The sequence below is a fragment of the Budorcas taxicolor genome, chromosome 12 (assembly GCF_023091745.1).
Source record: "Budorcas taxicolor isolate Tak-1 chromosome 12, Takin1.1, whole genome shotgun sequence".
Lineage (NCBI taxonomy): Eukaryota > Metazoa > Chordata > Mammalia > Artiodactyla > Bovidae > Budorcas > Budorcas taxicolor.
The window spans coordinates 86,929,855-86,957,720 of NC_068921.1; the positions used below are offsets into that span (position 1 = coordinate 86,929,855).

The window sequence follows — 27,866 nt, forward strand, 5'->3', positions numbered from 1 at the left end:
CTTATCCTGTTATCCCGACTGTGACGTGTGTGCTGAGGGATGCGGCAGAGGGACGGGCAGCATCAGGGCCACGAGCGGGCGAGGACGGGCCACGAGCGGGCGAGGACGGGCCACGAGCGGGCGAGGACGGGTCATGAGTGGGCGAGGACGGGTCATGAGTGGGTGAGGATGGGTCACGAGTGGGTGAAGACGGGTCACGAGTGGGTGAGGACGGGTCACGAGTGGGTGAGGATGGGTCACGAGTGGGTGAAGACGGGTCACGAGTGGGTGAAGACGGGTCACGAGTGGGTGAGGACAGGTCACGAATGGGTGAGGATGGGTCACGAGTGGATGAAGACGGGTCACGAGTGGGTGAGGATGGGTCACGAGTGGGTGAGGACGGGTCACGAGTGGGTCAAAACGGCTCACGAGTGGGTGAGGACGGGTCACGAGTGGGTGAGGACGGGTCACGAGTGGGCGAAGACGGGTCACGAGTGGGTGAAAACGGCTCACGAGTGGGTGAGGACGGCTCACGAGTGGGTGAAAACGGCTCACGAGTGGGTGAGGACGGCTCACGAGTGGGTGAAGACAGGTCACGAGTGGGTGAGGACGGGTCGCGAGTGGGTGAGGATGGGTCACGAGTGGGTGAGGATGGGTCACGAGTGGGTGAAAACGGCTCACGAGTGAGTGAGGATGGCTCACGAGTGGGTGAGGACGGGCCACGTGTGGGTGAGGACAGGTCACGAGTGGGTGAGAGACAGTCATGAGTGGGTGAGGACGGGCCATGAGTGGGCGAGGGACAGTCATGAGTGTGTGAGGTGAGCCACGTGTGGGTGAGACAGGTCACATGTGGGTGAGGCAGGCCGTGTGTGGGTGAGGCAGGCCGTGTGTGGGTGAGTGAAGGTCTTGTGCAGGGGAGGTGGGCCGCGTGTGGGTGAGGCAGGCCACATGTGGGTGAGGGACAGTCACGAGTGGGCAAGGGTGGGCTGTGTGGGTGAGACAGGTCACATGTGGGTGAGGCAGGCCGTGTGTGGGTGAGTGAAAGTCTTGTGCAGGGAAGGCGGGCTGCGTGTGGGTGAGGCGTGTCACGTGTGGGTGAGGCGGGTTGCATGTGGGTGAGGCGGGCCGCGTGTGGGTGAGGTGGGTCACGTGTGGGTGAGGACGGGCCATGAGTGGGCGAGGGACAGTCATGAGTGTGTGAGGCGGGCCACGAGTGGGCGAGGACAGGTCACGTGGGTGAGGGACAGTCACGAGTGGACAAGGACAGGCCGCGTGTGGGTGAGTGGAGGCCGTGTGCAGGGGGGGCGGGCCGTGTGCAGGGGAGGCGGGCCACGTGTGGCTGAGGGTGGACCCCGCGGGTGAAGACGGGCCCAGCACAGCTGCGGCCGCGTCCCCAGTGTGGCGCCCCTGCTCGTCCTGGCACTGCGGAGCTGACACACGGGGGGCAGGGGCTGCGGGTCTGTGGCCGGGGCGGGGAGCGTGGGCAGGGGTGAGGCGCTGGCACCCTCACCTCCGCGCTCTTCCTAGCTGGCGCTCGGCCTCAGCCCGGCCGTCCTGGAGTGCCACACCTCAGGGCTGCCCCCACCCCGGCCCCCTGCCGCCCGTGCCCCGCGGGGGTGGCCTGTAGCCTCTCGGGGCCACAGTGATGGGCTAGTGACTCCCGAGCTCTGCAGACAGGGCGCCTGGGGCGGCTCGGGCCACGCCCTGACTCGGGTGTTACTGCAGCGGCGGTCCCTGGGGGGTGTGCACAGGCTCCTGCGAGGCCCAGCGGCCACCTGAGGCCTTGCTGGTGTTGGGCCTGGCGGGAGAAGCATCCAGACTTGGACCCAGGCCTCTGACCCCTGACCCCGGAGCCCGGGCTCCCCTACCCTAGGGGCTGGTCAGCCTGTGTCTTCAGCAGCCACTTGACAGGCAGGTCCAGCCCTCCTGTCCACGGGCGCCTTGTGGCCGGCTGGAGCTAGTCCTGAGGCCGTGCACTCCCCTCCCTGCCCCTGGCAGGGACATCCCCTCAGCAGCCGGACCGATCCCCCCCCACTGAACTGGGTCAGCAGCCCCGCCTTCCGGGGTCTGTAGGGGGAACCTGAGCAGGCTGCCTACGGTGTGTGGACCCCGCGGGCCCCATCGAGACCTTGGAGTCATTTCTGGGGTGACTATACCCCTGACCTCTGACCTCCCGTGTGTCGTGGCGTCCCCAAGATGGCCTGGTCCCTGACCTGACATTTCCCAGGTGGCTCAGAGTTGCCACCGTGGGGCCAGCAGGGAGGACGTCCGCAGCCCAGGGCCCCTGTCCCCCGGCTCCTTGGGCTTCCTCTGGGGGCTCTGGGTGACAGATAATAATAGCAGATATGTCGTTGGGACAGAATGTTCTGTTTCTGGGGGCTTCTGAATGGGCTGGGGCTGGAGACCCCCGCCCTGGAGGTTGGAGGGGAGACTGTGCTGGGAGGAAGGCCACCTTCTGGGGTCCAGGCTCCACCACGTGGCCACACCCTGCATCCTGGCCGCGTCGTTGGGGCAGCCCCTCCCATGCTGATACATACTTACCCGACTTGCAGTTGAAAGCGTTATAGAAAGAGAATTTTTTAGTTAATTTTAGTTAATTCTTTTTAAGTTAACTAAATAAATTTTATTCATTCCATTTTTTCAGTTAACTCTCCCCATCATCAGGAAAGACGTGACTCTCTTATGTAGGTTAAGAGTGAAATTTAATAAACTTGATTTTTACAGTTTAGGAGTTGTATTTTTTAAAGCCGGAGTCCAGAATGCCTGAAATCCTAAGTCAGCTTCCTGGTGTTCATAGTCACGTATAGGAACAGTAAGTTACAGCGAGAATGGTCGGTCCACGTGGCCGAGGTGCGTCCTCCCACGTCTTAGCTGTGCAGCCGCCGCGTTATGGTCCCCGTGTGGGCGTTTTTTGAAGCTACAAATCTGCCTGAAAGGTAAGAGGTCTGATGGGATCTTGATGGTGCGAGCCTGGCAAGGGGCTGTCTGGTGCTGAGCTGCGCTGGTGCCGGCTTCCGCTGGAGGAGGCGTTGGGGTCGCCCTGTTCCTGGGGGCCAGCCCGGGCCCCGCTACTTCTGGATCTTCAGCTTGAACTCCACCTTCCCCTCGTAGGGGTCATGGGGGTTGTCGAAGGTCACATGCTCCGCCAGGATCTTGCACACAACAACCACCTCCTTGTTCTTGGGGACGTTGAGGAGCTTCGCGGCCACCAGCGGGTTGCTGTAGTGGGGCTGAAGAGACGCCGGTTAGGGTCCTCGTGAGAGGGCGGCTGGGCGCGCGGCTGGGTGCCCAGCACAGAGGCGGGGCTCTCACTGAGTTACAGACGTCTCCTGCTTAGAAATGAGGAGCCCCGGCCCAGAGGGACGGACCCGTGACGAATGCGACGTCAAGCTATACCTGATAAGAATTAGGCAGCACAGAGGAGGAAGCAAGAGCTTTGGGGGAAATGATTTTACGTGGATATGCAGTTGTCTAAGGAGGCCCTTGGAAGGTAAAAATGAGATTTGATGTCAATTTTGGGTGAGGACGTGGGCTTGGGAGACCCCCGGAGGTTGAGCGGTTAGGGTGGGCAGAGTACAGCCTGGCTCCCTTTCACAGGCAAACGTCTCCAGCCGCCCCTTCGTGAGCAGCGGCTGCTGTCGGGCCCGGGGCCCACGTACCTGGGCCTTCTTCCCGTAGTAGGGGAAGTAGTGGAGGCTGTAGGAGCCGCTGGGCGGGAAGTACGCCACCTGCAGAGCCGGGGCGCCCCGGGGCCGGTCCTGCGGGCGAGAAGCTGCTGCGAGAACGGCCGGACCGGGTGTGCGCACGCGCGCGTCTCCGTGCATGCTCTGCGTGTGTGTCTCATGTGTGCACGGGTGTTCGTGTGTGTGCACGTGTGCGGAGCAGCTGACTGCACGAGCAGGTGGCATGAACCAGGTCTAGTCTGTGTCGTCGACCGGGAACCCTTTCCTGGTGTAACTGGTTAGTTCATAAGACGCCGGTGACTTACCGAAGTGGCACCTTCCAGATTAAACCCGCTTAGGATAAAAGGGGTGACAGGGCCGAGTGTGTGGGGCCGGCAGCCCCCGAGGCGCATGGCCCGCCTGCTGCTGGGGCTGCCCTCGTCCACCGTCAGTGTCCGCGAACGGCCCGTCCGAGAGCAGGAAGGGGCACTTTGGTGTCTGTTAAAATGTCAAGTCAGCCTACACGTGTGCCATCAGGGAAGCTGGAAACAGGAAGCTGGGGCAGGATGCACCCTGCGGCCGGGGGGCGGCACCAGAGTGTGCGATCGCCCTGGGGCCCCTGCAGACAGCAAAGAGCCCGGGCCCAGGCGCGACAGAGCAAACTGTAGAAAGCACTCAGTGAAGACAAACTGAGTTTTATCCATGTGGTACTTAAAAACACATTTTGAGAAAAACTGGACTAAATTAATGGCAATTCTTGGCAGCACGTAAACTCACACTGTTCATCAATGGCGCTGGTGTTAATCAGCATCGTTTTGTAAATAAGCAAACAAAAGCACAAAAGAGGGTGGTGGAAGTGAGTTGGGTTTTCCAAATTGCCACAGACATCCTGAAGTGTGTTGGGGATACGCTGTCTCAGACGCTTTTTTGAAGCAAAACAAAGTGCTGTTTTTTCTTACTGGGTTTTCATCCCTGTGATAAAAACCACTTAGCGTGAAGGTTCCTGCCACCCGCACACCTGGTTTATTAGGCGACCCCTGAGATGTTTTTAGGGGAAACCTGATCAGGGTTTCCCGAGGGGTTCCCAGCCCAAACAGGACGACCGTGCCGGTGGGTCACTCACCAGGAAGGCACAGTCCACCCTGGGGGCCGTGCTGTTGCCGGGGAGAAACTTGACGATCTGCAAGGGAGCGGCTGTGAGTGCAGGGGGCTGGGGGGGTGGGGGGTGCCTGGGGGTCCTGCTCTGAGGACTCAGCAGGTGTGCCCCCTCCTGCTTCAAGCCTGTGGTCTTGGCTGCCGAGCGGCAGAGCTGGACGGTCAGCAGAGCCCAAGCCGCGGCATCCGCCCCCCTGCGCCTCCCCACCCCGCCTGGATCCACCTCTGAAAGCCCCGGCTCCTGGGCCCCTCTGGGCCCAGGGTAGCATCTGCCTCATTCACGGGGACCCCGGCCTTCCTGCTCTGCGTGCCCACCAGGGAACAGACCCCGGCTGGACCGGGCTGAGCGCAGGGCACAGGTCTATGCCCTCCGCCGCCTCTCAGAGAGGAAAGTGAACAGCGTCACCCCTGCCAGATCCCTCGCCCCCTGGGTCCCCGTCCATTGTGGGCAGCCTCCAGAGCTTTGCTGGGTCCTCTCGGTCCGTCCCTCAGCGCCTGGCCCCGGTGGGTTCCCAGGCGCCCTCCCCACGCTGACCGCCTGGCTTTTCCCAGCTGTCCTGTGCACAGGACTGCCCTGGGCTCTGCGGCTCACCAGTCAAGCAGGCGGGGAGTCCGGATGGGCGCTTCCAGGTGAGGGGCTGCAGGCTCCCCAGCCAGCCTGGGGCCTGGAGGGGCGGAGAGCAGGGGCCCTTCTCCCTTCTGCCCCCACACTCACCCTGTTCATCTTGATAATGAAGCACGGCTTTCCCTCTGTGAAACCGAAGGTGGGGTCGGGCTGGCCGGAGCAGTTCTGCAGCATGTCCGCTGTGAACTTGCAGGAAAACTTGGTGTGGTTCGGGGCCAGGAAGCGCTCCTGGAAGAAGTACCTCTCGGACGTGCAGTTGATGTTGTCCTCCTGGGCTGCAGGCGAGTAGCCTGGGGGGGACACACCTGTGGTCCTGCCCCAGCAGCAGCCCGCCCCCTACCCAGCTCCTCAGGAAAGGAGAGTGGAGACCGGGGCCTGGGTCCCCCCTTACCCGCCAGGAAGTGCCGCAAGGCCTGTGTGAGCCCTGTCCAGGTCCTGTTGTCAGACACGTTGTAAGAGATATCCAGGCCTTTGTCCCCGTAGGTGTCCGGCCTCAAGGTCACCCCTGGAGAGAGGACGCAATGCCTGGGGTCTGGCTGCACGTTCAGGCCATGTGAGGTGCTGCTGGCCTGCCCTAGCGGGGGCAGCGCCCAGTATGCTGGGGCCAGGGCTTCGAAGGCCCCTGCCCTCCCCCGGTGCGCCCAGGAAGGCCCAGGACACTGCACAGTAGCCAGGGGGCCGCTCAGGTGCATGAGGCCTGGTTAGGCCCCGGGGCTCCCTCTGCAAGAGGCCCGCCCCTCACCCTGCCTGCCAGCCTGCGGGTTTGGGTGTGGTTTCAAGCGCTAGTCTACTACGCCCTGTTCTGAGATTGCACTGAGATCCTCCACATTTGATCCGTTTGTTGGTTGTAAAGATTGACCCCAGCAGTCACAAGAATTTGTGGACGATGCTCAGGGTGGCGGGCCCGCCGCCTCCAGGCACAGCCCAGCACTGCTCTTGGGTGGTCTTGGATTATTTTCCTCAGAAGGCACTAAGGACGCAGGGTTGACAAACACCAAGTCACTGGGCTGGAAAAGCTGAGCTTCCTTACGCACCCTTCCCGCCTCTCTCTGTTTTGCTGTCTGCCCTCAGCCCGGGTCAGCGGGCTGCGTGCGAAGGTCTTGGTCCAGATGCTGTCTCCAGGCTTCAGAGGGGCTGCCCGCCTGTCCCTGGCCCGCGCGCCTCCCCAGCGCTTCCCCTTGTTTGGGCAGTGACACAGGTCTGTCACACGGCGAGCGGCCGCCCCCCTTAGACAAGACCCCAGCCCTGGGTCTGCTGGCCTCCTGCCGGCGAGGAGGCGGGGATCCCCTGGGAGAGCGGCCTCGGTGCTGGACGCCTGCCCCCTGCCTCCTGGTCCCCTGGTGCCTGTGTCTCCACAGCTTCCCCAAGGGGTGGGCGGAGCCGGGCCCGCCGCAGGTTACCTGGCGACTTGAGCTGGTCCTGGTAGTCGGGCGTGTAGGGGTCGATGGTGCACATGAGCACGTAGATGCAGAGGGCGAAGACGCCCGTCATGACCACGTAGAAGGCCACGTAGTACAGGCTGATCCACACTGCAGGCAGAGGCGGGTCAGGAGCTCGGGCACCGGGAGTGCGCGCCCAGCTCACCTCACCTCTCGGGTGGGCACTCACCTGCTCCCGGAACAGGCTCACCCCAATAACCCCGTGCCCCTTCACTTAAAATTCTTCTTAAAGGTTGCAGTTTTGGGAACCTAGCTTTAAACCCGCTGCTCTGAAATCCAGGGCTGAGCCTCTGGGGCCCGTCCTCAGCTGCCCTCTACTCTCTGGTACCCGGGGTCAGGGGTGTCAGGGCCTGGGCAGACCTTTGGGGTCGGCCGGTGGGGACGGGAGGCTGGGGGGGCTTGGTCTGGACCCTGGACCCACCAGCCCCTGGCAGCCGCGGGGGGGCCCCTGCTCTCTCCCAGGCCCCCGGGACCGCCAGCCCCTGGCAGCCGCGGGGCGGCCCCTGCCCTCTCCCGGGCCCTGCACGCACCCCAGCAGGACAGCGTGCGGCCCAGCACCTGCCCTCTCCCGGGCCCTGCACGCACCCCAGCAGGACAGCGTGCGGCCCAGCACCTGCCCTCTCCCGGGCCCTGCACGCACCCCAGCGGGACAGCGTGCGGCCCAGCATCTGCCCGGTGTCCGGGTTCCAGCAGTAGCGCTGGAACTCCTCCATCCGCTGCCCACATGACTTTTTCTCCTGCAGCGCCGCCATCGCTGACCGCGGCTGCCGGGGCTGCAGGGAGGCCGCACACCCGGCTTTTAAGGTCTCCTCCTTGGAGCCCAAGGGCACCACGGCGCCCAGCTGAGGGAGGCCCCGGCAGGTGTTATCGGCCCTGCCATTAAGGTGCCCTCTGCCGCCTCCCTGGGCATGTCGGGGCAGCGCCCTCACCACCAGCCCCTCCTCACGCGTGCCCTTGGCGGGAACTTTATCTGCTCTGATAACAAGCAAGCAAGGAGACCAGCAGGCGCTCGGGAGGGGCTGGCAGGAAAGCAGGTCGGCGAGGCCGGGCCTGTACCCGGCGCCCAGCCATGGCCGAGAGGCTCGAGCTGAAGGGGCAGGAGCCTGAGGTTGCCGGCGGGGGTCCCGGAGGGGCGGGAGCTGGGGGCTCCTGTCTCTGTCACTGCTGCTGCTGGAGAGCCAAGCTCACCGGCGCCCCGGGAGGTGGCCTGGGGGCTCGGGGTCCTGACACTCGAGCGCAGCTTGGGTGACAGCTCACATGCTGCCCTGAAAGCCACACAGGGGCCCACCGCCCTACAGCGAGACACGCTTTTCACTCAGCGACGCCGGGCCCCGGGCGTGCCGTTCAAAGGCAGGTTCTGACCCGGATGGGCCCAGTGGGCCGGGGGCTCCCGGGGGCCTCGACTGCGGCTACAGGACCACAGCCATATCTGGGCAGTGGACACGCCGCCCAGAGCCACATCCGAGTGGCCTGGGGAGCCTTGGCGGCCTCTGACACTGGTCTCAGCCCTGAGTTTCTGAGTGGGCTGACCTGCGGGTGGCCTGAGTGTCTGGACCACCCCCCCAGACCCCTGGGGTGTGTGGTCAGAACCAAGGAGCCTTGGCTGCTACGTAGCCGGGGCCGTGACCTTGGCTCCCCGGGGAGCGGACACCGCCCAGGGATGTGACGCCCTGCTCTACGATGAGGCCACGGCAGGCAGGGGTGGTGGAGCACAGGCTCCTTTGCAGACCCGTCAGAACTGGCTGGGTTGACGGGGATCGCCCACAGCTCTAGCTGTGCAGCCGCCCACTGTCCTGCTCCCTCTGAGGGACCCACAGGGTCAGATAGGAAGGTTTCTTCCAGGGTGAGAACTATGAAAAACCCTCCAGGCATTATGCCGTTTTCTTCAGGGTGATTTAGAGTTTGTCAGCAAAATGATAAAAATTCATTTATCATTCAAAATGATAAACTGTAGCATTTTAGCTTGGACTCACAATTTCTTGGGTTTCTTAACGGGCGGATCCTAGGTGCTCTCCTGCACACTGTTCCCGGTCATGGCTTCGGAACTTCAGGGCAGTAGAAACGCAGAGTGTGGCCTCGGGCTTTGGTCTCACTGTCCACGCCCGTGGAGCTGGGACCCCAGGCGAGCAGGCTCGAGGCGCAGGGCAGCAACTGCCAGACACAGACTGCAGCCCTGGCCTGCACAGTGCAGACGCCCAGGGCTTAGTCTGGGGCTGAACCCTCACGCTCAGGCTCTGAATTCCCACAAGCATGAACGTGTGTGCTGAGCTGCAGACGTGCTTTCTCAACGACCTTCTCGGGACATGTGTCCATGGTTGGGGGTGGGCACTGGGAGAGGGCAGCTTCCTGCCCAGCATGCCTGCGGGACCACTTGAGCAGATGACCTCCGAAAAGGGTGTGCCCCAGACCGTGGGGGCTCACCCCAGGTTCCCACCTAGGGGCCATAAGGAGCAGGATCCACCCCTTCGCTGCTGCTCGGGGGCCCGAGGAGTCAGCAGAAACTGAAGCGCCAGATGGGAGGAAGATGCCCAGTGGATGACCACTGATCAGAGCAAGACCTGGGAAGACTTCAAAAGGAATCAAAACAGGAGCGTCAATAGGTGTCAAGACTGGGGTGACAAAGGCTGCCATCATCGACAGGTTGTCAAGCTGCCGCAGTGAAAATGCTTCATTGAGCATCTGTGAACATGCTTGAACAAATGGGAAAACAGAAGTAGGGAGTTTAAGGAAAGAAACCAAAGATACATAGAAGAACCAAATGGAAATTTTAGATTAAAAAAATACAGAAGCCAGACTACAAAGCTCAAAGAATGTATTCCTCAGCAGAGGGGAGGGGAGAGGGGAAAGAATCAGTGACTTGGAAGAAAAAAAAATAGAAGTTTCCAGGTTTGAACAAATAGAGAGAAACTAGAGCCAGAAAAAATTGTGCCGAGCTCGGTGCCCAGGTTTGGTAAAGACTGACGCCCGAGTCATTGGGGTCCTGCAAGGGCAGAATAAAGGGGGGTGAGGAGTGAGCCTTCAGATCCAAGAAGCGGAGAGAACTGCTAACAAGGCACCCCACCCCTGCCACATGGCAATCGAACTTCTGGATTTCAAAGACACACACAAGCAACTCTAGAAAGCAACTGCTCAAAACGAAAAGGACTTCAGTCCAGTTCAGTTCAGTTCAGTCGCTCAGTCGTGTCTGACTCTTTGCGACCCCATGAATCACAGCACGCCAGGCCTCCCTGTCCATCACCATCTCCCGGAGTTCACTCAGACTCACATCCATCGAGTCCGTGGTGCCATCCAGCCATCTCATCCTCTGTCCTCCCCTTCTCCTCCTGCCCTCAATCTCTCCCAGCATCAGCGTCTTTTCCAATGAGTCAACTCTTCGCATGAGGTGGCCAAAGTACTGGAGTTTCAGCTTTAGCATCATTGCTTCCAAAGAGGTCCCAGGGCTGATCAGGTGTTAGTCTAGCAGAACGTGTACAGGGCTTTTGTACTGAAGACCGCAAAGTGACCATGAGACAGAAATCTACATAAATGCAGACACATAGTGTGCTCACAGGTTGCAAGACTCTACACAGATGTCCGTACTCCCCAAACTGATCTACTGTCTTAACACAGTTTCTATCAACATCCAGGCAAGATCTTTTTTTTGTATCTAGGGATAGGGCTACTCTAAAATTTATTTAGAAAGGCCAAGGAACTAGAAAAGTTAAATATTTTATTCTTTATTTGAAATATTTACTTTTTTAGAAAATATTTTAAAAATGAAAAATAAGGTAGGAAGACTTGGTCTGCATAACTTCAAGGCTGCAAGGACAGATAGAAACACATCATCAAGACAGTGAGGGGCAGAGATCGATAAACACAATAGAAAACTCAGAAGCAGATTCACGCCCACGCGCCCATGGGCTTTGACAGCAGTGCCAAAGACGTTCACCGAAGCAAAGACGACCTTTTTAACACATGGAGCTTGAGCACCTGAACGTCCCATAACCCCGACCTAGCTCACAGCTTGCAAAAAAATTAACTGAAAGTGGTCATGGATTTACACGTGAAAGTATAACACTTTTAGAAAAAAAAATGTGAGAAAATCTTTAAGAACCAGGGTTAAGACAGAGTTTTAAGACTTGACACCAAAATAAGAAAAAAACTGAAAAATTGGACTTCAAATACAACATCAGAAAAGCAAGCAGTCCAGTTAGAATGTGGTCAAAAGACGTGAAGAGATATTTCACCAAAGAGGATTCGTAGACGGGAAATAAACACTTGCATAAATGTCCAACATAACTGGCCAGTGAGGAAATGCAAATTAAAACCACAGTGGGGTACCACCTATCACAAGAGCTGAAATAAAAAATAGCGACAACTCCAAATGCTGGTGAGGATGCTGAGAAACTGGGTCGCTCATATGTTGCTGGCAGGAATGGAAAATAGTAGTTGGGGTTCAGTCGCTAAGTCATGTCTGACTCTCTGTGACCCTCTGGACTTCAGCACACCAGGCTTTCCTGTCCTTCACTATCTCTCAGAGTTTACTCAAACTTATGTCCATTGTGTTGGTGATGTTATCCAACCATCTCATCCTGCACCATCTGGGGAAAAGTTTGCCAGTTTCTTAAAAAATCAAACATGCAAATATCGCAAGTGCATAACCCAGCAATGCTCTCGGGCATTAATCCCAGAGAAACTAAATTTTATATCTGTAGGGATATCTGTATGTTTATAGCAGCTTTATTTACGATAGCCCAAACTGGAATCAACCTAGATGTCCTTCAACAAGTGAATGATTAAACCAGCCATGGTCCACCCGCACCGTGGAATACTACTCAGGTGTGGGTAGGCAAGCCACCTGCTTGCCTCCAGGGAGTCACGCTGAGTGAAGAGCCAGTCCCCGAAGTTATATAATGTGTGACTCCACGATGGACCTGAGTTTGAGTGAACTCCGGGAGTTGGTGATGGACAGGGAGGCCTGGCGTGCTGCGATTCATGGGGTCGCAAAGAGTCAGACACGACTGAGCGACTGAACTGAACTGAACTGAACTAATGTGGAGTTGTTTTTCAGCTGCTGAGTTGTGTCTGACCCTTTGTGACCCCATGGACTGCAACATATAACATTCTTGAAATGACAGCTTTATGGAAATGGAGAATAGCTGAGTGGCTATCAAGGTTCAGGACAGTGTCAGGGTGGGAAGGGGCGGCTGTCTATAAAAGGGGACCACGTGGTGTCGGGGGTCCTGAGTGCTGGCTATGTCCACGTCGGTATGCGTGCTTCGATCCTGGGCTGAGTGGGGGAGATGCTGTCACTGGGGGACGGGGCCAGGGCGCGGGGGTCTCTGCATTACTTCTTATAACTGCACGTGAGTCTACAGTTACTCTCAGTAAAACTTAAATTTTGGAAAAGGACCCGATGAGTTTAGGGAGCTCTGTGTACTTGACTCCTCTCGCCGGGCTTGCTCTTCAGCCTGTAAGCCCCGTGATAAACACGTCTAAGGTTGCTTACCCTGTGCTTCCCCCGGAGGGAGCTCAGAGTTCATCCAGTGGGCTTCGCTGTCCTCAGACCCCGCCTCTCGGGCTGCGTCCTGACCTCAGTCCCAGCCCCGTGCCAGGCCCACCGAAGCAGACCTTTATTTCTCCAGGTGACTCGAGTGCCTGGTGCCACTGGGAGGCACTGGCTCAGGACACAGAGTCAGGAACACTAAGGAGGGGACTCCAGCCCAGGCCTGTGCTGGGGCTGCTGTCCCATCTGATCCCTGGCGGGTAAAGAAAAGGCAGCAAGGGGTTGCAGCGACCGGCCCAAGGTCACCTGCTAGGAAGTGCCGCTGGACGCGCCAACCCGCCCTCTCAGTGGCGAGCCCTCTCCTCTGCCTCCCCAGCTGCTGCAGAGTCCGCCGTCCTCCCACCCCTGGAGAGCCTCCCTGCCCTCTGGAGCCCTCCCCTCCCGCCGTGGAGGCCGGCTCCCTGGCCCCTTCTGGCTGGGGCGTTCTGCACTTCTGTGGCCCTTCACCCGTCCCTTCTTTAACTGTCACCAACCCCCACCACTTCCTTGTCATTTTTTCCCTTACTGTAGGTACCGAGCACCTGCTGCCCACTAGAGCAATACCGGCAAGGCTGTGCCGAGGTGAGCCCAGGTGCCCCGTGAGTGTGCCCCAGCTGTGTCCAAGTGTGTCCCAGGCGTGTTCTAGGCATGTCCCGGTGTGTCCAAGTGTGTCCCAGGTGTGTCTCGGGGGAGCCCCGGGTCTGTCTCGGGAGAGCCCCGGGCGTGTCGCGGGGAGCCCCGGGCGTGTCCCTGGCCTCTCCATCCTCTTTCCTGCCTCTCTCCGTGGGGTCTCAGCCCCAGGTGCAGTTGGTGTGTCCCGCATGCCGTTCTGTTTCCACCTGGATGCTTCTCTTGGCATTTCTGCTCCACCAGCCACACCGGTGAGGGCAGGGGCTGATGGGGAGCTGACTCCTCGGCAGGAGCCAGGGCCCCAGGCGAGGGTGCCACCAGCCTGACACGCTGTTCTCAGGGCCAGGTCGGCACGAGTGTCCGGGCTCACATACTGACCGGTGCCCTGGCCAGGGTGTCCCCTGGGCAGGGTCTCGCCTGTGGACACGCGGGAAGTCTACTCATAAACCAGCATCCGCTGGTCTCCTCGCTGATTGCTTTTCTAAAGACGAAGATGGCACACGGTGAGGAGAACCAGCCATGTTCGTGAACCGAGGCTCCTCCTGGGCCCCGTGTCCCCACCAGGGAGCAGATGAGGCTCCGGCCCGTCTGCTCGGGCCTGCGGGCTGGACGGGGCAGCTCCCGTGAGGCAGGGGCTCCGGGCCTGCGAGGTGGGCCTGGGCCCCGCGTGCCCTTCCTCGCAGGAAGCAGTGGGCAGTGCAGCCCGGCTAATCCGTCTGCGAGCAGCTTAGGGATTGTCTTTTTCTGGCACCTGCTTGCTGCCCTGCACGTCCTCCACTCTGGCCGGGATTTAGCCCGAGCTGCGTCAGCGGGCTTCCTGGGGCTCCCGTCGCCCGGCCAGCCTCCCGTCCCGAGGGTGGGCACGGGCCACAGGCCAAGGGCAGCAGGTCAGGCCGGCTGGGGACGCGGGAGTCAGACGTGGACAGGGCCCGGCGCTGGGATGGATTTCGGGTCCCTGGAGACGGTGGTGGCCAATTCGGCCTTCATCGCCGCCCGGGGCAGCTTCGACGCGAGCAGCGGCCCGGCCGCCCGGGACAGGAAGTACCTGGCCAGGCTCAAGCTGCCCCCGCTGTCCAAGTGCGAGGCGCTCCGGGAGAGCCTGGACCTGGGCTTCGAGGGCGTGTGCCTGGAGCAGCCCATCGGCAAGCGGCTCTTCCAGCAGTTTCTACAGGCCCACGAGCAGCACGGGCCGGCCCTGCAGGTCTGGAGGGACATCGAGGACTATGACACGGCCGACGATGCCCTCCGGCCGCAGAAGGCCCAGGCCATCCGGGCCGCATACCTGGACCCCCAGGCCCAGCTCTTCTGCAGTTTCCTGGATGCGGAGACAGCAGCGCGGGCCCGGGAGGGGGCGGGGGACGGGCTCTTCCAGCCCCTGCTGCGGGCCGTCCTGGCACACCTAGGCCAGGCCCCTTTCCAGGAGTTCCTGGACAGTCTCTACTTCCTGCGCTTCTTGCAGTGGAAGTGGCTGGAGGCCCAGCCCATGGGCGAGGACTGGTTCCTAGACTTCAGGGTGCTGGGGCGGGGCGGCTTCGGGGAGGTGTTCGCCTGCCAGATGAAGGCCACCGGCAAGCTGTACGCATGCAAGAAGCTGAACAAGAAGCGGCTGAAGAAGCGGAAGGGATACCAGGTGGGCTGTGCTGCTCCGGGGGGCGGCCCTGGGTGGGGGTCGGTCCCCTGCACCCCCTGGTCATACCCGCCTGTCTGCACAGCGGCCGAGCGCCTGGCCAGGGCCACGGGCGTGGGTGAGGCTCCACACTGGGCCTGCGGCTCGGCTCGGCCGGCTGCTCTAAGCCTCTAGCCCTGCGCCTGGGACGGACCAGGTGGCCGTCCTCCTCGAAGCACGGCCTGGGCGTAGCTGGCGAGGGTGGTGTGCCAGCTTCCTCATCCTCCTCGGTCTGCTGGCGCCCCCACGAGACACAGCAGCCAGTGCCGGGGAGGCTGGATCAGTTCCCCGGACCCCTCCCTCTGGCTTCCCGGGACACCCTGGTTGCGCAGTGAGGAGGCTGCCCAGGGCGTCCCCAGGGCCAGTGCGGGGAGGCCGGGGCGCCCAGCTCAGCGCTGCCCGGGTCCTGGGGGGGGGGGGCAGGGGTACACAGGGGGCAGAGGCCCCCGGCTCTGCCTCTGGCATCAGGCTCCGTTCAGGCGGGATCAAAGTGGCTTAGTGTCTCGGATACTCATCTCCGGCCGTGCTCCGTCTAGCGCCAGCGTTCCCGTGCTGGGGCGAATGGCAGCCCCCCCGCAGCACTCCACCCAGGGCCCCTGAGGGCGCTCCGCCCAATGGACTCTGGGGCAGCAGTCACCCTCGGGCCATCTACCTGCAATCTTAACCCAGCTGTTAGGGAACTAAGCTGCTTCTCTCCCGAGTTCAGGAAACTCACTGAACTTTTACAGTAAAATCTGCCTAAGATCTTCCCCTGCAGTGGAGAGAAAGGGCTTCCCAAATCAAGAAGGGCTCTTCTCCTTACCCAGCACAACTTTTAGAAGCACTTTAAACGGACTTCATAGGGTTTTAAGATGAGTATAGAAAGAGGCTAGCGGTGCAGGGTGGCTTGGGAGGGTGCTGGCTAGTGGGCCCGGCTGACCTCCACTGTCCAGAGGCCTGGACAGGAGGAGAGGCGGGTCTGCAGAGGCGGAGCTGGAGGGAAGGCCGGTGCTCACAGATGCCCAGGGGCCCGCGTGGCGTCAGGGGCATTTGCAAGGCTGGTGGTTGGAGCCCCCTCGCTCGAGGCCCCAAGAGCCCTGAAGTCCCTGCACGTGGCGGTCCCCAGGCTGTGTCCTGTCCCCGCGAGGCGGGGCCTGTGGGGCGCGTCACTCAGTCCTTGTGACTGCACTGCTGTTGCTGGTCAGCCGCTCAGTCGTGTCCGACTCTGTGACCCCGCTGACTGCAGCACACCAGGCCTCCCTGTCCTTCACCAGCTCCCGGAGCTTGCTCACACTCATGTCCATCGAGCTGGTGATGCCACCCAGCCACCTCACCCTCTGCCGTCCCCTTCTCCTCCTGCCTTCAATCTTTTCCAGCATCAGGGTCTTTTCCAGTGAGTCAGCTCTTCTCATCAGGTGGCCAAAGTGTTGGAGCTTCAGCATCAGTCCTTCCAACGAATATTCAGGACTGATCTCCTTTAGGATGGACTGGTTGGATCTCCTTGCAGTCCAAGGGACTCTCAAGAGTCCTCTCCAACACCACAGTTTAAAAGCATCAATTCTTCGGCACACAGCCTTCTTATTTTCCAAATCTCACATCCATACACGGCTACTGGAGAATATCATAGCTATGACTAGATGGACCTTTGTCAGGAAAGTGATGTCTCTGCTCTTCAATATGCTGTCTAGGTCGGTCATAGCTTTTCTTCCAAGGAGCAAGTGTCCTTTAATTTCATGGCTGCAGTCACTGTTGCAGCGATTCTGGAGCCCAAGAAAGTCCACCATTGCTTCCACTTTCCTCCTTTTATTTGTCACGAAGCGGTGAGACCAGATGCCGTGATCATAGGTTTCTGAATGTTGAGTTTTAAGCCAGCTTTTTCACTGTCTCTTTCACCTTCTTCAGGAGGCTCTTTAGTTCCTCTTCACTTTCCACCGTTAGAGTGGTGTCATCTGCATGTCTGAGGTTGTGGATATTTCTCCTGGCGATCCTGATTCCAGCTTGTGCTTCATCCAGCCTGGCATTTCATGTGATGTATTTTCTGCATATAATTTATATAAACTGGGTGATAACATACAGCCTCGTGGTACTTCTTTCCCAATTTTGAACCAGTTGCTCTGTTCAGTTCAGTTCAGTTGCTCAGTCGTGTCCAACTCTTTGTGACCCCATGAATCACAGCACGCCAGGCCCCTCTGTCCATCACCAACTCCCAGAGCCCACCGAGACCACGTCCATTCTGTTGATGATGCCATCCAACCATCTCATCCTCTGTCGTCCCCTTTTGCTCCTGCCCTCAATCTTTCCCAGCATCAGGGTCTTTTCCGATGAGTCAACTCTTTGCATGAGGTGGCCAAAGTATTGGAGTTTCAGCTTTAGCCTCAGTCCTTTCAATGAACACCCAGGACTGATCTCCTTTAGGATGGACTGGTTAGCTCTCCTTGCAGTCCAAGGGACTCTCAAGAGTCTTCTCCAACACCACAGTTCAAAAGCATCAATCCTTCGGTGCTCAGCTTTCTTTATAGTCCAACTCTCACATCCATACATGACCCCTGGAAAAACCATAGCCTTGACTAGATGGACCTTTGTTGGCAAAGTAATGTCTCTGCTTTTTACAACCTCTAGAGATCAAATTGCCAACATCCGCTGGATCATTGAAAAAGCAAGAGAGTTCCAGAAAAACATCTATTTCTGCTTTATTGACTATGCCAAAGCCTTTGACTGTGTGGATCACAATAAACTCTGGAAAATTCTGAAAGAGATGGGAATACCAGACCACCTGGCCTGCCTCTTGAGAAACCTGTATGCAGGTCAGGAAGCAACGGTTAGAACTGGACATGGAACAACAGACTGGTTCCAAATAGGAAAAGGAGTACATCAAGGCTGCATATTGTCACCCTGCTTATTTAACTTCTATGCAGAGTACATCATGAGAAATGCTGGGCTGGAAGAAGCACAAGCTGGAATCAAGATTGCCGGGAGAAATATCAATAACCTCAGATATGCAGATGACACCACCCTTATGGCAGAAAGTGAAGAGGAGCTAAAAAGCCTCTTGATGAAAGTGAAAGAGGAGAGTGACAAAGTTGGCTTAAAGCTCAACATTCAGAAAACGAAGATCATGGCATCTGGTCCCATCACTTCATGGGAAATAGATGGGGACACAGTGGAAACAATGTCAGACTTTATTTTTTGAGGCTCCAAAATCACTGTAGATGGTGATTGCAGCCATAAAATTAAGACACTTACTCCTTGGAAGGAAAGTTATGACTAACCTAGATAGCATATTGAAAAGCAGACACATTACTTTGCCAACAAAGGTCCATCTAGTCAAGGCTATGGTTTTTCCAGTGGTCATGAATGGATGTGAGAGTTGGACTGTGAAGAAAGCTGAGCACCGAAGGATTGATGCTTTTGAACTGTGGTGTTGGAGAAGACTCTTGAGAGTCCCTTGGACTGCAAGGAGAGCTAACCAGTCCATCCTAAAGGAGATCAGTCCTGGGTGTTCATTGGAAGGACTGAGGCTAAAGCTGAAACTCCAGTACTTTGGCCACCTCATGCAAAGAGTTGACTCATTGGAAAAGACTCTGATGCTGGGAGGGATTGGGGGCAGGAGGAGAAGGGGACGACAGAGGATGAGATGGCTGGATAGCATCACCGACTCGATGGACATGAGTTCGAGTGAACTCCAGGAGTTGGTGATGGACAGGGAGGCCTGGCGTGCTGCAGTTCATGGGGTCGCAAAGAGTCAGACATGACTGAGCGACTGAACTGAACTGAACTGAAAAAATATATCTGCAACTCCGTGTTTTATTGGGACATTTTCCGGTTGGTGGCACCTGGCTGCTTGGGGCGGTTTTTCTTTCCTGCCTGAACCTGGGGGCTTGCCCCGCTCTGCAGGGTGCGATGGTGGAGAAGAAGGTCCTCGCCAAAGTGCACAGCAGGTTCGTCGTGTCTCTGGCCTACGCCTTCGAGACCAAGACGGACCTCTGCCTAGTGATGACCATCATGAATGGAGGTGACATTCGGTAAGGCTCCCCTCAGCCTCATGGGAGCAGGGCTCGGAGGGCTTGGCTGACTGTGCAGGGTCTCTGGGGCCAGAGGGGCTGCTTCCCACGTGCTGAGAATGAGTGGCGAGGAGGAGAAGTCCTGTCCTCATCCAGCCTTCTTCTCTGTCTTCCGGTTGCTGGTCCTTGAGGCGTCCGGGGTCTCAGTGAGATGTGGGGGCCCTGGGGGCGATGGCAGAGCTGGAAGCACGGTGTGGGGACGTTGGAACCGCAGCTTGGCCATCGGCCTGCGGGGAGGACCCGGGGTCTGGATTTGTGGGGGACCCAGGGGCCCGACCCTGGGCTCTCGGGGGGAAAGGACTTGCCGGTCAGCTGGGCAGCTCAGCCACGCTTGGCCAGCGCTGGTCTGTGCGACGGGGATAAGGATAAGCACTGGTGCCCCGTGGCTGCTGCGGAGAGTCAGCTCGGGCCTCTGAGACCCTCAGGGACTCACACGTCCCTCCCGAGCGTGCAGGGCTGTCGCTGGGCCCCGGCCCTCCTCTGGGCGCTCCTGCACTGAAACGGCCGGGCGAGTTGTTGGCCGCCCTTCCAGGTGAGGGGCTGAGGCTCTGGCTGAGTCACCTGTGCGTGTTCATGGAGGAGGAGCAAGGGGTCTGGAGCATGCAAACAAGAGGACGACCTTGGCGCTCGCCTGCCGCCACCCGCCCACCGCGCCCTGCAGGGTGCCGGGAACGCGGTGCGACGCGGCGTGTGCATGGCCCTGCGCTGCGCTGCACGCTGCGCCTAGCCGCACCAGGCGAGGCTGCCGGCGCCACCCTGCCCCACAGCAGCCTCTGCTGCGCCACACGCCCCTGCACGGCGCGGTGTTGTTATACTGTGGTATAGTATGTTATTCCGCACCACACTCCATTACACCTGGCTGCAGCCCGCGCTGGAGCAGGCTCCTAGGCTCCGTCACCCGCCCGAGTCAAGCGGGCCTCGGGCTGGTCGCGGCCCGCCTGCACCTCCCTTTGCCTGGCTTCTCTGCTGGTGGCTTTGGGGCCCGTTTCCCAGCCCTGAGGCCGGGGGGGGGGGGGGGGGGGGCGGGGCGGGGCGGGTCGGCTGGGAGAACCGCCTGCTTCTGCTGGTAGTGGCTCTGGAGAGGCTCGAAGAGGACGAGGGCACCAGGGCCGGGGGCCCGGCTCTGCTGCGGGCTCCTCAGGCCTGGTGGCCTCAGCCCTCACCGTTTCCCCAAGATTTTACTTCCCATCAGAATTGCGGGCCCGTGGCTTGTGGCTGTGCCAGAGATGCACGGGCTCCACGCGGTCCGCCCCCAGGTACCACATCTACAACGTGGACGAGGAGAACCCTGGCTTCCAGGAGCCTCGCGCCGTCTTCTACACGGCCCAGATCATCAGCGGCCTGGAGCACCTGCACCAGCGGAACATCGTCTACCGAGACCTCAAGCCTGAGAACGTGCTGCTGGACGACGACGGTGCGGCGGGCTCCCTGCTCTCCTGCCTCCTGGCCCGGCCTCCCTGAACTCCTGCCTCCCCTCCTGACTCCCCTCTCCAGCCTGACAGGTCATCAGTGGGGGAGGGACCAGCTTTGATAAACGCTGGTTATAGTTTATAGTTCCGTAGCACAAAGACCCAGCTGACGTCTGTTTATTGTTCGTTCAGTGATTATCCCCAAGGGAAATCTGGAGCACGACTGCGTGTCCAGGGCTGCAGGGAGTTGGTCCAGGCATCGGGAGTGTGTGGAGCTGTTAGTAAACAGTTAGGGCTGCGGCCAAGTCCCTGCTCATCACTTTCCTTGCTGCCTCTGTGAGGAGTCAAATTTGGCTTCTTATCAGAAAGCTACTCCAGAGGCTGAGGCCCCCTGTAAGTGACTTAGGGCCTCCTCCCCGTCAGAGGCGAGATGGACACCCGATGTCCCCACAGGCCGAGGCTGCAGAGCTCTCGAAGGAGGCTGGCTGGGGGCCGGTGACCTGGACCCCAGCTGCAGGCGCGGCTGGACGCCCCCGTTTGTCCACAGCAAGGAGTGGGGTCTCCTGTGTGTCTGTGCTGTGCTTGCGCACACGTGCGTGCCTGGTATGCACGTGTGTGCGTGCAGAGGCTGGCCGGGGCTCCCGCAGCTCCAGGAAGACCAGGGCCTCTGTTCATGGGGCTGCAGGTGACCTGAGCTGTGTTTGTTCCCCAGGCAATGTCCGCATTTCTGACCTTGGGCTGGCCGTGGAGCTGAAGGAAGGGCAGACCAAGACCAAGGGCTATGCAGGGACCCCAGGTGAGGGCTCTCTGAGGGCGCAGCCTCTCTGGGGGCAGGGGCAGGGCCTGTCCTGGGGTCCCGTGGCCCAGGGCAGGGGTGTGGTGAACGCTGGGGTGTCGGAAAACTGCTCTGCCATCTGCAGAGGGGGCAAGGGGCACGGCCCATCCCGGAGTCCCAGGTCCTGGGGTCCCGGGGCCCGGGGCGGGGGCATGGTGAACACTGGGGTGTCGGAAAACTGCTCCCTCATCTGCAGAGGGGGCAGGGAAACAGCTGGGGGCCTGCACAGCTGTGTGGAAATGGCACCCATGCCCACCCTTGGGGACGGAAGCTCCCCAGCACCTTGGTGGACAGAGTCTGGGGTCCGCGCTGAGGGCAGCAGGGCAGAGGGAGGGGCCACTGGGCGGGGGCCGGGCAGGGGCTCAGCTGTGGGCATCCCAGGGGGCAGACGGGGAGATGGCCTCGGGGGGCCCCCGGTCCACCCTTCCCCATGCTGCATGGCCACGGGGAGGCTGTGCAGTGGGGGCTGCTCTTGTCCAGAGCGTGTGTGTGTGTTCACGTGAATGTGCCCGGCGGGCCCTGCCCCCATCCCCTCTCACCGCCAGCGGGTTGGAACAGAGGCTTCACAGTGGGGGACGGGGTGGGGGTCTCACCACCGAGGCCCCTGGGGGCCGCCGGGCACCCAGGCTCACATTCAGACTGCCGTGCCCTCTATGCTCCCGACGGCCCTGGGTTTCCGCAGGCTTTCCCGGCAACTCTGCTCCTCCCGTTTGTTCAGCTCTGGGGAGAAAGAAGGGGCCTGGGACTGGGGCCTCTGGGTTTCATTCTGTCCCATCCTGGGCTCTCAGCTCTTTTGGGGGCTGTCTGTCCCCACGGTAGGGCTTTCTCATCTAGGGCTTTACTTAGGAAAAGGTTCTGTTTTGAATATTCTGGACCTTGGGCCAGATCTCTGAGGTTCCTCCCTGGGCGTGAGCGTGTGAGGCAGACGCCTCTCACCTCTTCCGGGGAACCGCGTCCTTAGGAGATCGCCGCAGGGGCCCCTCCGTGGGGCCAGGACGCGGGCCGCTGGACCGCCGGTGTGGCCCGCCCCGCTTGCAGGGGGCCCCGCTGGCCGCCAGGGGGCGCAGGCCTGGCAGGTCGGGCGCCGTCCTCGGGCTGCGGGGAGCCGAGCCTTTGAGGTCAGGCGCCGGGTGTGGCCGCGAGCAGCCCCGCAGGGCCTGGGGTCAGGGTGTCCAGTGAGGCCTCACGGAGCCCTCCGTACCTTCTCCCCCGGCCCCGCTTCCTCCAGCCCGGGTCAGCCGCGGTGCACCCGAGCGGGGACTTGCGTGGCCGCGCCGTGGGGAGGGGGAGACGGGAGGCTCCCCCCCGGAGGAGCTGACACCCTCCCTGTTCACTCCTCGTGCCCCCCGCTCGATCTTTCCTTCACGCGGCGACTTTCACCGTCGCCACTGAAGCCCGCGTCTGTGGTTCTGAGCGGGCGGCGTGGAGGGCAGGGGCCCGCGGGCTGTCTGCCGCAGCCGAGACGCGGTGTCTCCGCGGGGCCTCCTCCTGGACGTTTCCATGGAGAACGGTGGTTGGTGAATGTGTCTTTCTTGAGTCTGCGGCACCTGGACGGCAGCGTAATTTCCTAATGGGAGGCTGTGTTCGGGGCCAGTGATTCTTCTGAACTTGACCTGCAGCCCCTGGGAGAATGTCCTGTGGTCATGTCCCCCTTCGGAACTCGCCACAAATACGGGCAGACCCTGCAGGGCTCAGAGAGGCTGGAAACAGACACATGTTCAGCTTTGGTCTGGGGGGACATCCAGTCATCGGAGCACAGAAGCCCCTGACTTCCTGAGTACCCCTCTGCCCCAGGAGTGCCCCACGGGCCCCAGATGCTGCCTCTCCACATGCCAGGCTGGCCTCCACACCAGGCATCCAGGGCTGGAGGCTGGGGCAGGCTCCAGGGTGTCCCCTTCAGCCGGTGGGTCCCAGCTCCCCAGAGGTGGAGTGCACAGGCCACCAGCGTCCAGCCCGCTCTTTGGACACTGGAGCTCTGGCCTCTCCTCTTGTGCCCTTTCAGGTGGCAACCAAGCTCCTGCCTCTGACCACAACCTCGCAACCCTGCAGGCCCCTCGTGAGCCTCAGATGCCCAATCCATCTGCCGTGGGCAACAAAGTGGGGCGAGACCCACCCTGGATGGGGGGGTCACTGCTAGGAGCGGCCGTGCCTAGGGGACACTCAGGACAGGGGTGCACCTCCCAGGGGGCGGGGGTCTGCGCATGTGTCACGGTACAAGGATGCTGCTGGCTCCAGGGGGCGGGGTGTCTGCCCCTCCCGGTGGCCGCTGAGTCCCGCTCCTCCTGCCCAGGGTTCATGGCCCCCGAGCTCCTGCAGGGGGAGGAGTACGGCTTTTCCGTGGATTACTTCGCGCTGGGCGTCACGCTGTATGAGATGATTGCGGCCCGAGGGCCCTTCCGAGCCCGCGGAGAGAAGGTAGGAGTGCCGGCAGGCCTGTGTGGGGGGGTCACGGGGCAGTGTCCCCCGCTGACCTGGCGGTGGCCCTCTGTGGCGAAGCACTGGGTTCTCAGGGGCAGGTCCGCCCTGGGCAGGACGGGGACATGGTGACGTCATCCCCGGTCTCCAGACGCCAGCCCGGCTCCAGGAGCAGCTCAGCCTGGGGGCTCTCCTCCCTGGTGCTGACCGCAGGCCTTGCTCCAGGCACAGCAGCGTCCCTGGGTGTCCTGGGGCAGTGGGCACTGAGGGGCTCTGGGCCGGGGAGGCCCACTCCTGCCTGGGGCGCTCTGCCCTGCCCAGCAGGGCTGTGAGCAGAGGCCTTCTGGAGGCCCCATCTGTGTCCAGAACAAGAAGAGCAAAGCAGCCTGTCTCGTGGGCGCCACGCCGCCCAGCTCGGAGCTGGGATGAGGGGGCCCAGTGTGGACGGCACTTCAGACGAGGCTCGTCTGCTGTGCCCATGGCCCCTCGGCCTGCCTGGAGGTCTCAGCTGTCCGCCTCTTCTGCTAGACCACCCAGGGGCACCCTATCCAGTCCCCGCGCCTCTCCCGAGACAGTTGAGAGAGCAAACCGGGTCCCCCAAGAGCAAGGGCCTCCCCTTGACAACCGTGCAGGCTGTTCTGGGTCTGAGCCTCTGCCTTGAACCAGCGAGTCTCCCCGACTGCGGCTCAGAAGAGCAGCAGGATGGGGTCCACGCTGGCCTCGGGACCGAAGCCCCCCAGGGCCTGTGCTGACCCCACGGCCTGCCAGGGTCCCTGTGTTCTGGTGAAAACCCACATAAGGAGCTTTTATGAGACTGAGCTATCATGGCCTACCCGCTGTCCGGTCCATCGCAGTCCCTCCGAACGCTCTGTGGCCCACCCTTGGTCTCTTCAGTGGCGAGGGCCCCTGGACACACCCGCGACACGGACGGGTCTCAAACCTGCCACGGTGAATGTGAGAATGTGGACCCGGAGGAGTGACTCTAGATGGTTCCACCCCCCTGAAGTTTCAGGAGTTTCAGGAAGGGTAGATCTGACCGTCAGGGAGAGGCCCAGTCAGCGTCTGTCTGAGGTAGGGTAGAGAATTCTGGGGCGATTGTCAGGGAGGGTCCTGCTGATGGAGCCACTGGAAGTGGCCACTATGCTCTGGGGAGCTGGCTTGAACTGTGGCCCCATGGACCCTGTGGACGCCTGCCCCTTAGCAGCTAGAGGGGAAGGTGGTAAGGGTGCAAGTCTCTGCCTTCAGGGTTTCGTGCCCTGACGGCGAGGCTGAGCCGGTCCGTGGGAGGGTGGTGTGCGCCCCTCCTGAGGCCAGGCTGCCTGGGCCGTGGCACAGCTGTGTCTGCAGCTGCAGGGGGCCAGGCGGCGGGAGGGACCCGCGGAGTGACTGGGCGGACGGTGCTGCACCCGCCGTGCAGGTGGAGAACAAAGAGCTGAAGCAGAGGGTCCTAGAACAGGCGGTCACCTACCCCGACAAGTTCAGCCCGGCCAGTAAGGACTTCTGCGAGGCGCTGCTGCAGAAGGACCCCGAGAAGCGCCTGGGGTTCCGGGGCGGCTCCTGCGACGGGCTCCGCACGCACCCCCTCTTCAGAGACGTCAGCTGGCGGCAGCTGGAGACCGGTACTGCCCATGGGGGGGCTGGGGCTGTGTGAACCCTGAGACCGCCCCGTTCTGTGGGCATCCAGAAACTCAGTGTGAAGCTGGTGGGTCGGGCGGCCGGGGCAAAACCCCCGCAGAATCCTCTGCCCGACGGTGCCACAGGCCCCGTCCCTGCTCGTCACAACAAGCCCTGGACCGGACCTTCTTGGGTCGGGCCTCTCGGGCACCCTCGGAGGTGGCAAGGGTTGGACAAGTCTTGTTGAAGCCACCCTGACCCACCCTTGTGCTCATCACCCAAACTCGTGGCTGGGCGCTCCCATTCAGGAGCCCACGGGCCGAGTCGAGCAGGACTTCTCCAGCCGGCATCCAGCCCGAGCTTGCTGCTGGGTCTCTTGTGAGCAGGTGCAGGAGAGAGTGGGCGTGTGCACGTGTGTCTGAGGGGGAGACACATGGGGCCCACCACACCCCCGAGCCACCTCCCAGGAGCTCGAGCCTGTGACCTCACGGCCCAACACTCTCGTAGGAGTCGCCCTTGAGGGAAGGGTTGGGTGGAGGCAGCCCCGGCTAAACTGGGGGTGCCGGCGCCCGGGGAGCCACCCAGACCAGCCCTGGGTGGGGTTGGTGGTGTGCAGGGCGGCCGGCAGCCTGAGCAGTCAGCACCCGGGAAGCTGGAGCTGGACTTTCATCCTGAGGCCACACCCAGCTGGGCTGACTCGGCCCGGGGCCCACGTGGACGAGGGTGGGGCGAGAGGGCAGGCGATTATCCTGAGTGTCCGGGTCCACCTGCAGGCTAGAGCCCAGCGTGGGGCCAGGGGCACAGCAGGCTGGGGGTGTTGGGGCTGGGACAGTGCCCACCTTCGTGACGGGCTTCCTGGGAGGGCGGAGGGGGTGGCAGTTGTGGGCTGGGTTCTGATGACGGGAGTCCTAATTGGACTGAGTGTCCAGCCTTGCTTGGCACCCTGGGCGGTGGGGGCGGGGGGGGGGGGGGTGGGTCTCATGGCTCGTCTCCGCCAGGGCAGCGTGTGGGAGGGCAGACACACGGGGCTCTCAGCAAGCGGCCCCCTGGCCCCGGCTGTCGGCTCAGGCTCGGGGTCTCCTGTCCCCCTGCAGGGATGCTGACCCCGCCCTTCGTCCCGGACTCCAGGACCGTCTATGCAAAGAACATCCAAGATGTGGGTGCCTTCTCCACGGTCAAGGGCGTGGCCTTTGACAAAGCGGACACGGAATTCTTTCAGGAGTTCGCCTCGGGCACCTGCCCCATCCCCTGGCAGGAGGAGATGATTGAGACGGGCGTCTTCGGGGACCTGAACGTGTGGCGGCCCGACGGGCAGATGCCAGACGACATGAAGGGTGGCTCCGGGCAGGAGGCAGCCCCCTCATCCAAGTCAGGCATGTGTCTGCTTTCCTAGGCCGGCCGCGGCCCCCGGTGGGTCGGCGAGCCATCCCACCAGCCACTCAGCATGGGGGGAGGAGGCCGGTCCACCTAGACCTCCAGCCCCGGGTAGGAGCGCCAGCGGGAAACGGCCCACTTTTTGGCACCATTTTGCTCAGAAAGTGTCCAGCATTGGTTTCCAGATGGAGTCCACCCTGACGCACGGCTCTCCAGGGCGCTGGCACAGACAAGCAAGCTGGCAGCGGTTTGGGCAGCGGGAGAGGGGCTGGGCTGGGGTTCCTGGCCCCTTCACTGCAGCTGGCCAGGCCCTGGCTTCTCAGGGCTGGTGCAGAGATAGCAAACCCTGGCCTCGGGGCTCGTGGGCCCCCCTGGAGAGGCCAGACTGGGGGCCTGGCCCATCTCCCTCAGTGCCCAGCTGCTGGGCCCGCCACAGCCACCAGTCATGGTGGGGCCAGGCTGGCCCCTCCTGCACACCGGGGACGCTGAGTCCCGGGCGTCCAAGAGGAGGGAAGGGCACAGGGCCCCAGGGTGAGACGGGCCGCCAGCCACCCTCCAGCTTCCCTTCCTTCTGAGACCGTCTCCAGCCAACCTCACCTGTGTGCGGACCCGCTCAGCCGGGCAGCTGGGGGCAGAGCTGTCTCCCTGCAGGCCTGTTCCCGCCCCCTCACTGCCTCTGGGCCTGCAGAGCCTGGCCAGCGCCGGGCCAGTCTAGCTTTGTGCGGTTGGCTGCCTGATGGCCAGGGCAGGCCCCTCCTCGTCTTGAGCACCCCCTCCCTCAGACCATGTCAGTGCAGCCAGCGCACCCGCCACCTGCGGCCCCACGGCCTCGGGACAGCGTGATCCTGAGAAGCAGGAACTTTGAGGCCTCGGCTCAGCCACTGGGAACCCTTGGCCCTGCCGGTCTGGAGCCGCTTCCCCGGTGCGTGTGGGCAGATGGCTGTCCATGCTTCAAGTGTGTCTTTGGCCCCTCATGCACCGAGGACATTAAAGCCCTTTCGTGATGAATAAACCTGCAGGATGGGTCTCTCTCCTGTGCGCTGGTCACAGAACGTCCTGGAAGGGCCCGGCAGAGCCGTCCAGGTCTGCGCTCCTGGTCTGTGACCTGGAACTGTACCCAGACACTGACGCCGGCTTTGTGTCCTAGGATAGGACATTGTCATCGGGTGGCTGTAGACCCCAGTCGCCTGCAGCGGGGGCAGGAAACGCCACTTCTGGCCTTTCTCAACCCATTTCATCTGCTCCAGGCCCCCGTGGCCTGAACAGAGTGGTTTAACCCTCAGGGTCCGGGAGCGGTCTGACGGGGAGTCAGCACCCGCAGTGGGCCTCCCCGCCCGCCTTCCTCTTGAGCTTGGACGGCCAGATAACTGGGGTACAGCTGAACTTCACATAAACAGCAAACAACTTTTTTACGTGTGTCCCAAATATTGCATGGGACACACACTAAAACCTTATTCAACACTTGTGGCATTTTAAACCTGGCCCAGCTGTAGCGGAGA

General features: G+C 61.2%; 2 protein-coding genes across 2 annotated transcripts; one reads left to right on the forward strand and one right to left on the reverse strand.

Annotated features, from left to right (window-relative positions):
* Positions 1-3,047: 3,047 nt before the first annotated feature.
* On the reverse strand, positions 3,048-7,612 carry ATP4B (ATPase H+/K+ transporting subunit beta). The gene is made up of 7 exons (XM_052650340.1): positions 7,501-7,612; positions 6,822-6,950; positions 5,813-5,926; positions 5,512-5,711; positions 4,765-4,821; positions 3,639-3,737; positions 3,048-3,209 (listed from the first exon to the last, which is right to left on the reverse strand). Exons 1-7 carry the CDS (start codon positions 7,610-7,612, stop codon positions 3,048-3,050), a joined length of 873 nt encoding a protein of 290 aa, XP_052506300.1.
* A 6,342-nt stretch (positions 7,613-13,954) lies between these two features.
* GRK1 (G protein-coupled receptor kinase 1) lies at positions 13,955-26,386 on the forward strand. The gene is made up of 7 exons (XM_052650321.1): positions 13,955-14,644; positions 18,554-18,681; positions 19,977-20,134; positions 20,842-20,925; positions 23,255-23,379; positions 24,797-24,998; positions 26,088-26,386. Exons 1-7 carry the CDS (start codon positions 13,955-13,957, stop codon positions 26,384-26,386), a joined length of 1,686 nt encoding a protein of 561 aa, XP_052506281.1.
* Positions 26,387-27,866: the final 1,480 nt, after the last annotated feature.

What these genes read in the sequence shown, in the direction of transcription:
- ATP4B (XM_052650340.1), bottom strand. Translation starts at nt 7,612, where the DNA reads ATGGCGGCGCTGCAGGAGAAAAAGTCATGTGGGCAGCGGATGGAGGAG. An exon ending in CCGCACGCTGTCCCGCTGGG is followed by an intron (nt 6,951 to 7,500) that starts GTGCGTGCAGGG and finishes CTCTGCCTGCAG; the next exon opens with TGTGGATCAGCCTGTACTAC. An exon ending in ACTACGGGAAGAAGGCCCAG is followed by an intron (nt 3,210 to 3,638) that starts GTACGTGGGCCC and finishes GCGTCTCTTCAG; the next exon opens with CCCCACTACAGCAACCCGCT.
- GRK1 (XM_052650321.1), top strand. Translation starts at nt 13,955, where the DNA reads ATGGATTTCGGGTCCCTGGAGACGGTGGTGGCCAATTCGGCCTTCATC. An exon ending in ATGAATGGAGGTGACATTCG is followed by an intron (nt 18,682 to 19,976) that starts GTAAGGCTCCCC and finishes GTCCGCCCCCAG; the next exon opens with GTACCACATCTACAACGTGG. An exon ending in CTGGCGGCAGCTGGAGACCG is followed by an intron (nt 24,999 to 26,087) that starts GTACTGCCCATG and finishes GTCCCCCTGCAG; the next exon opens with GGATGCTGACCCCGCCCTTC.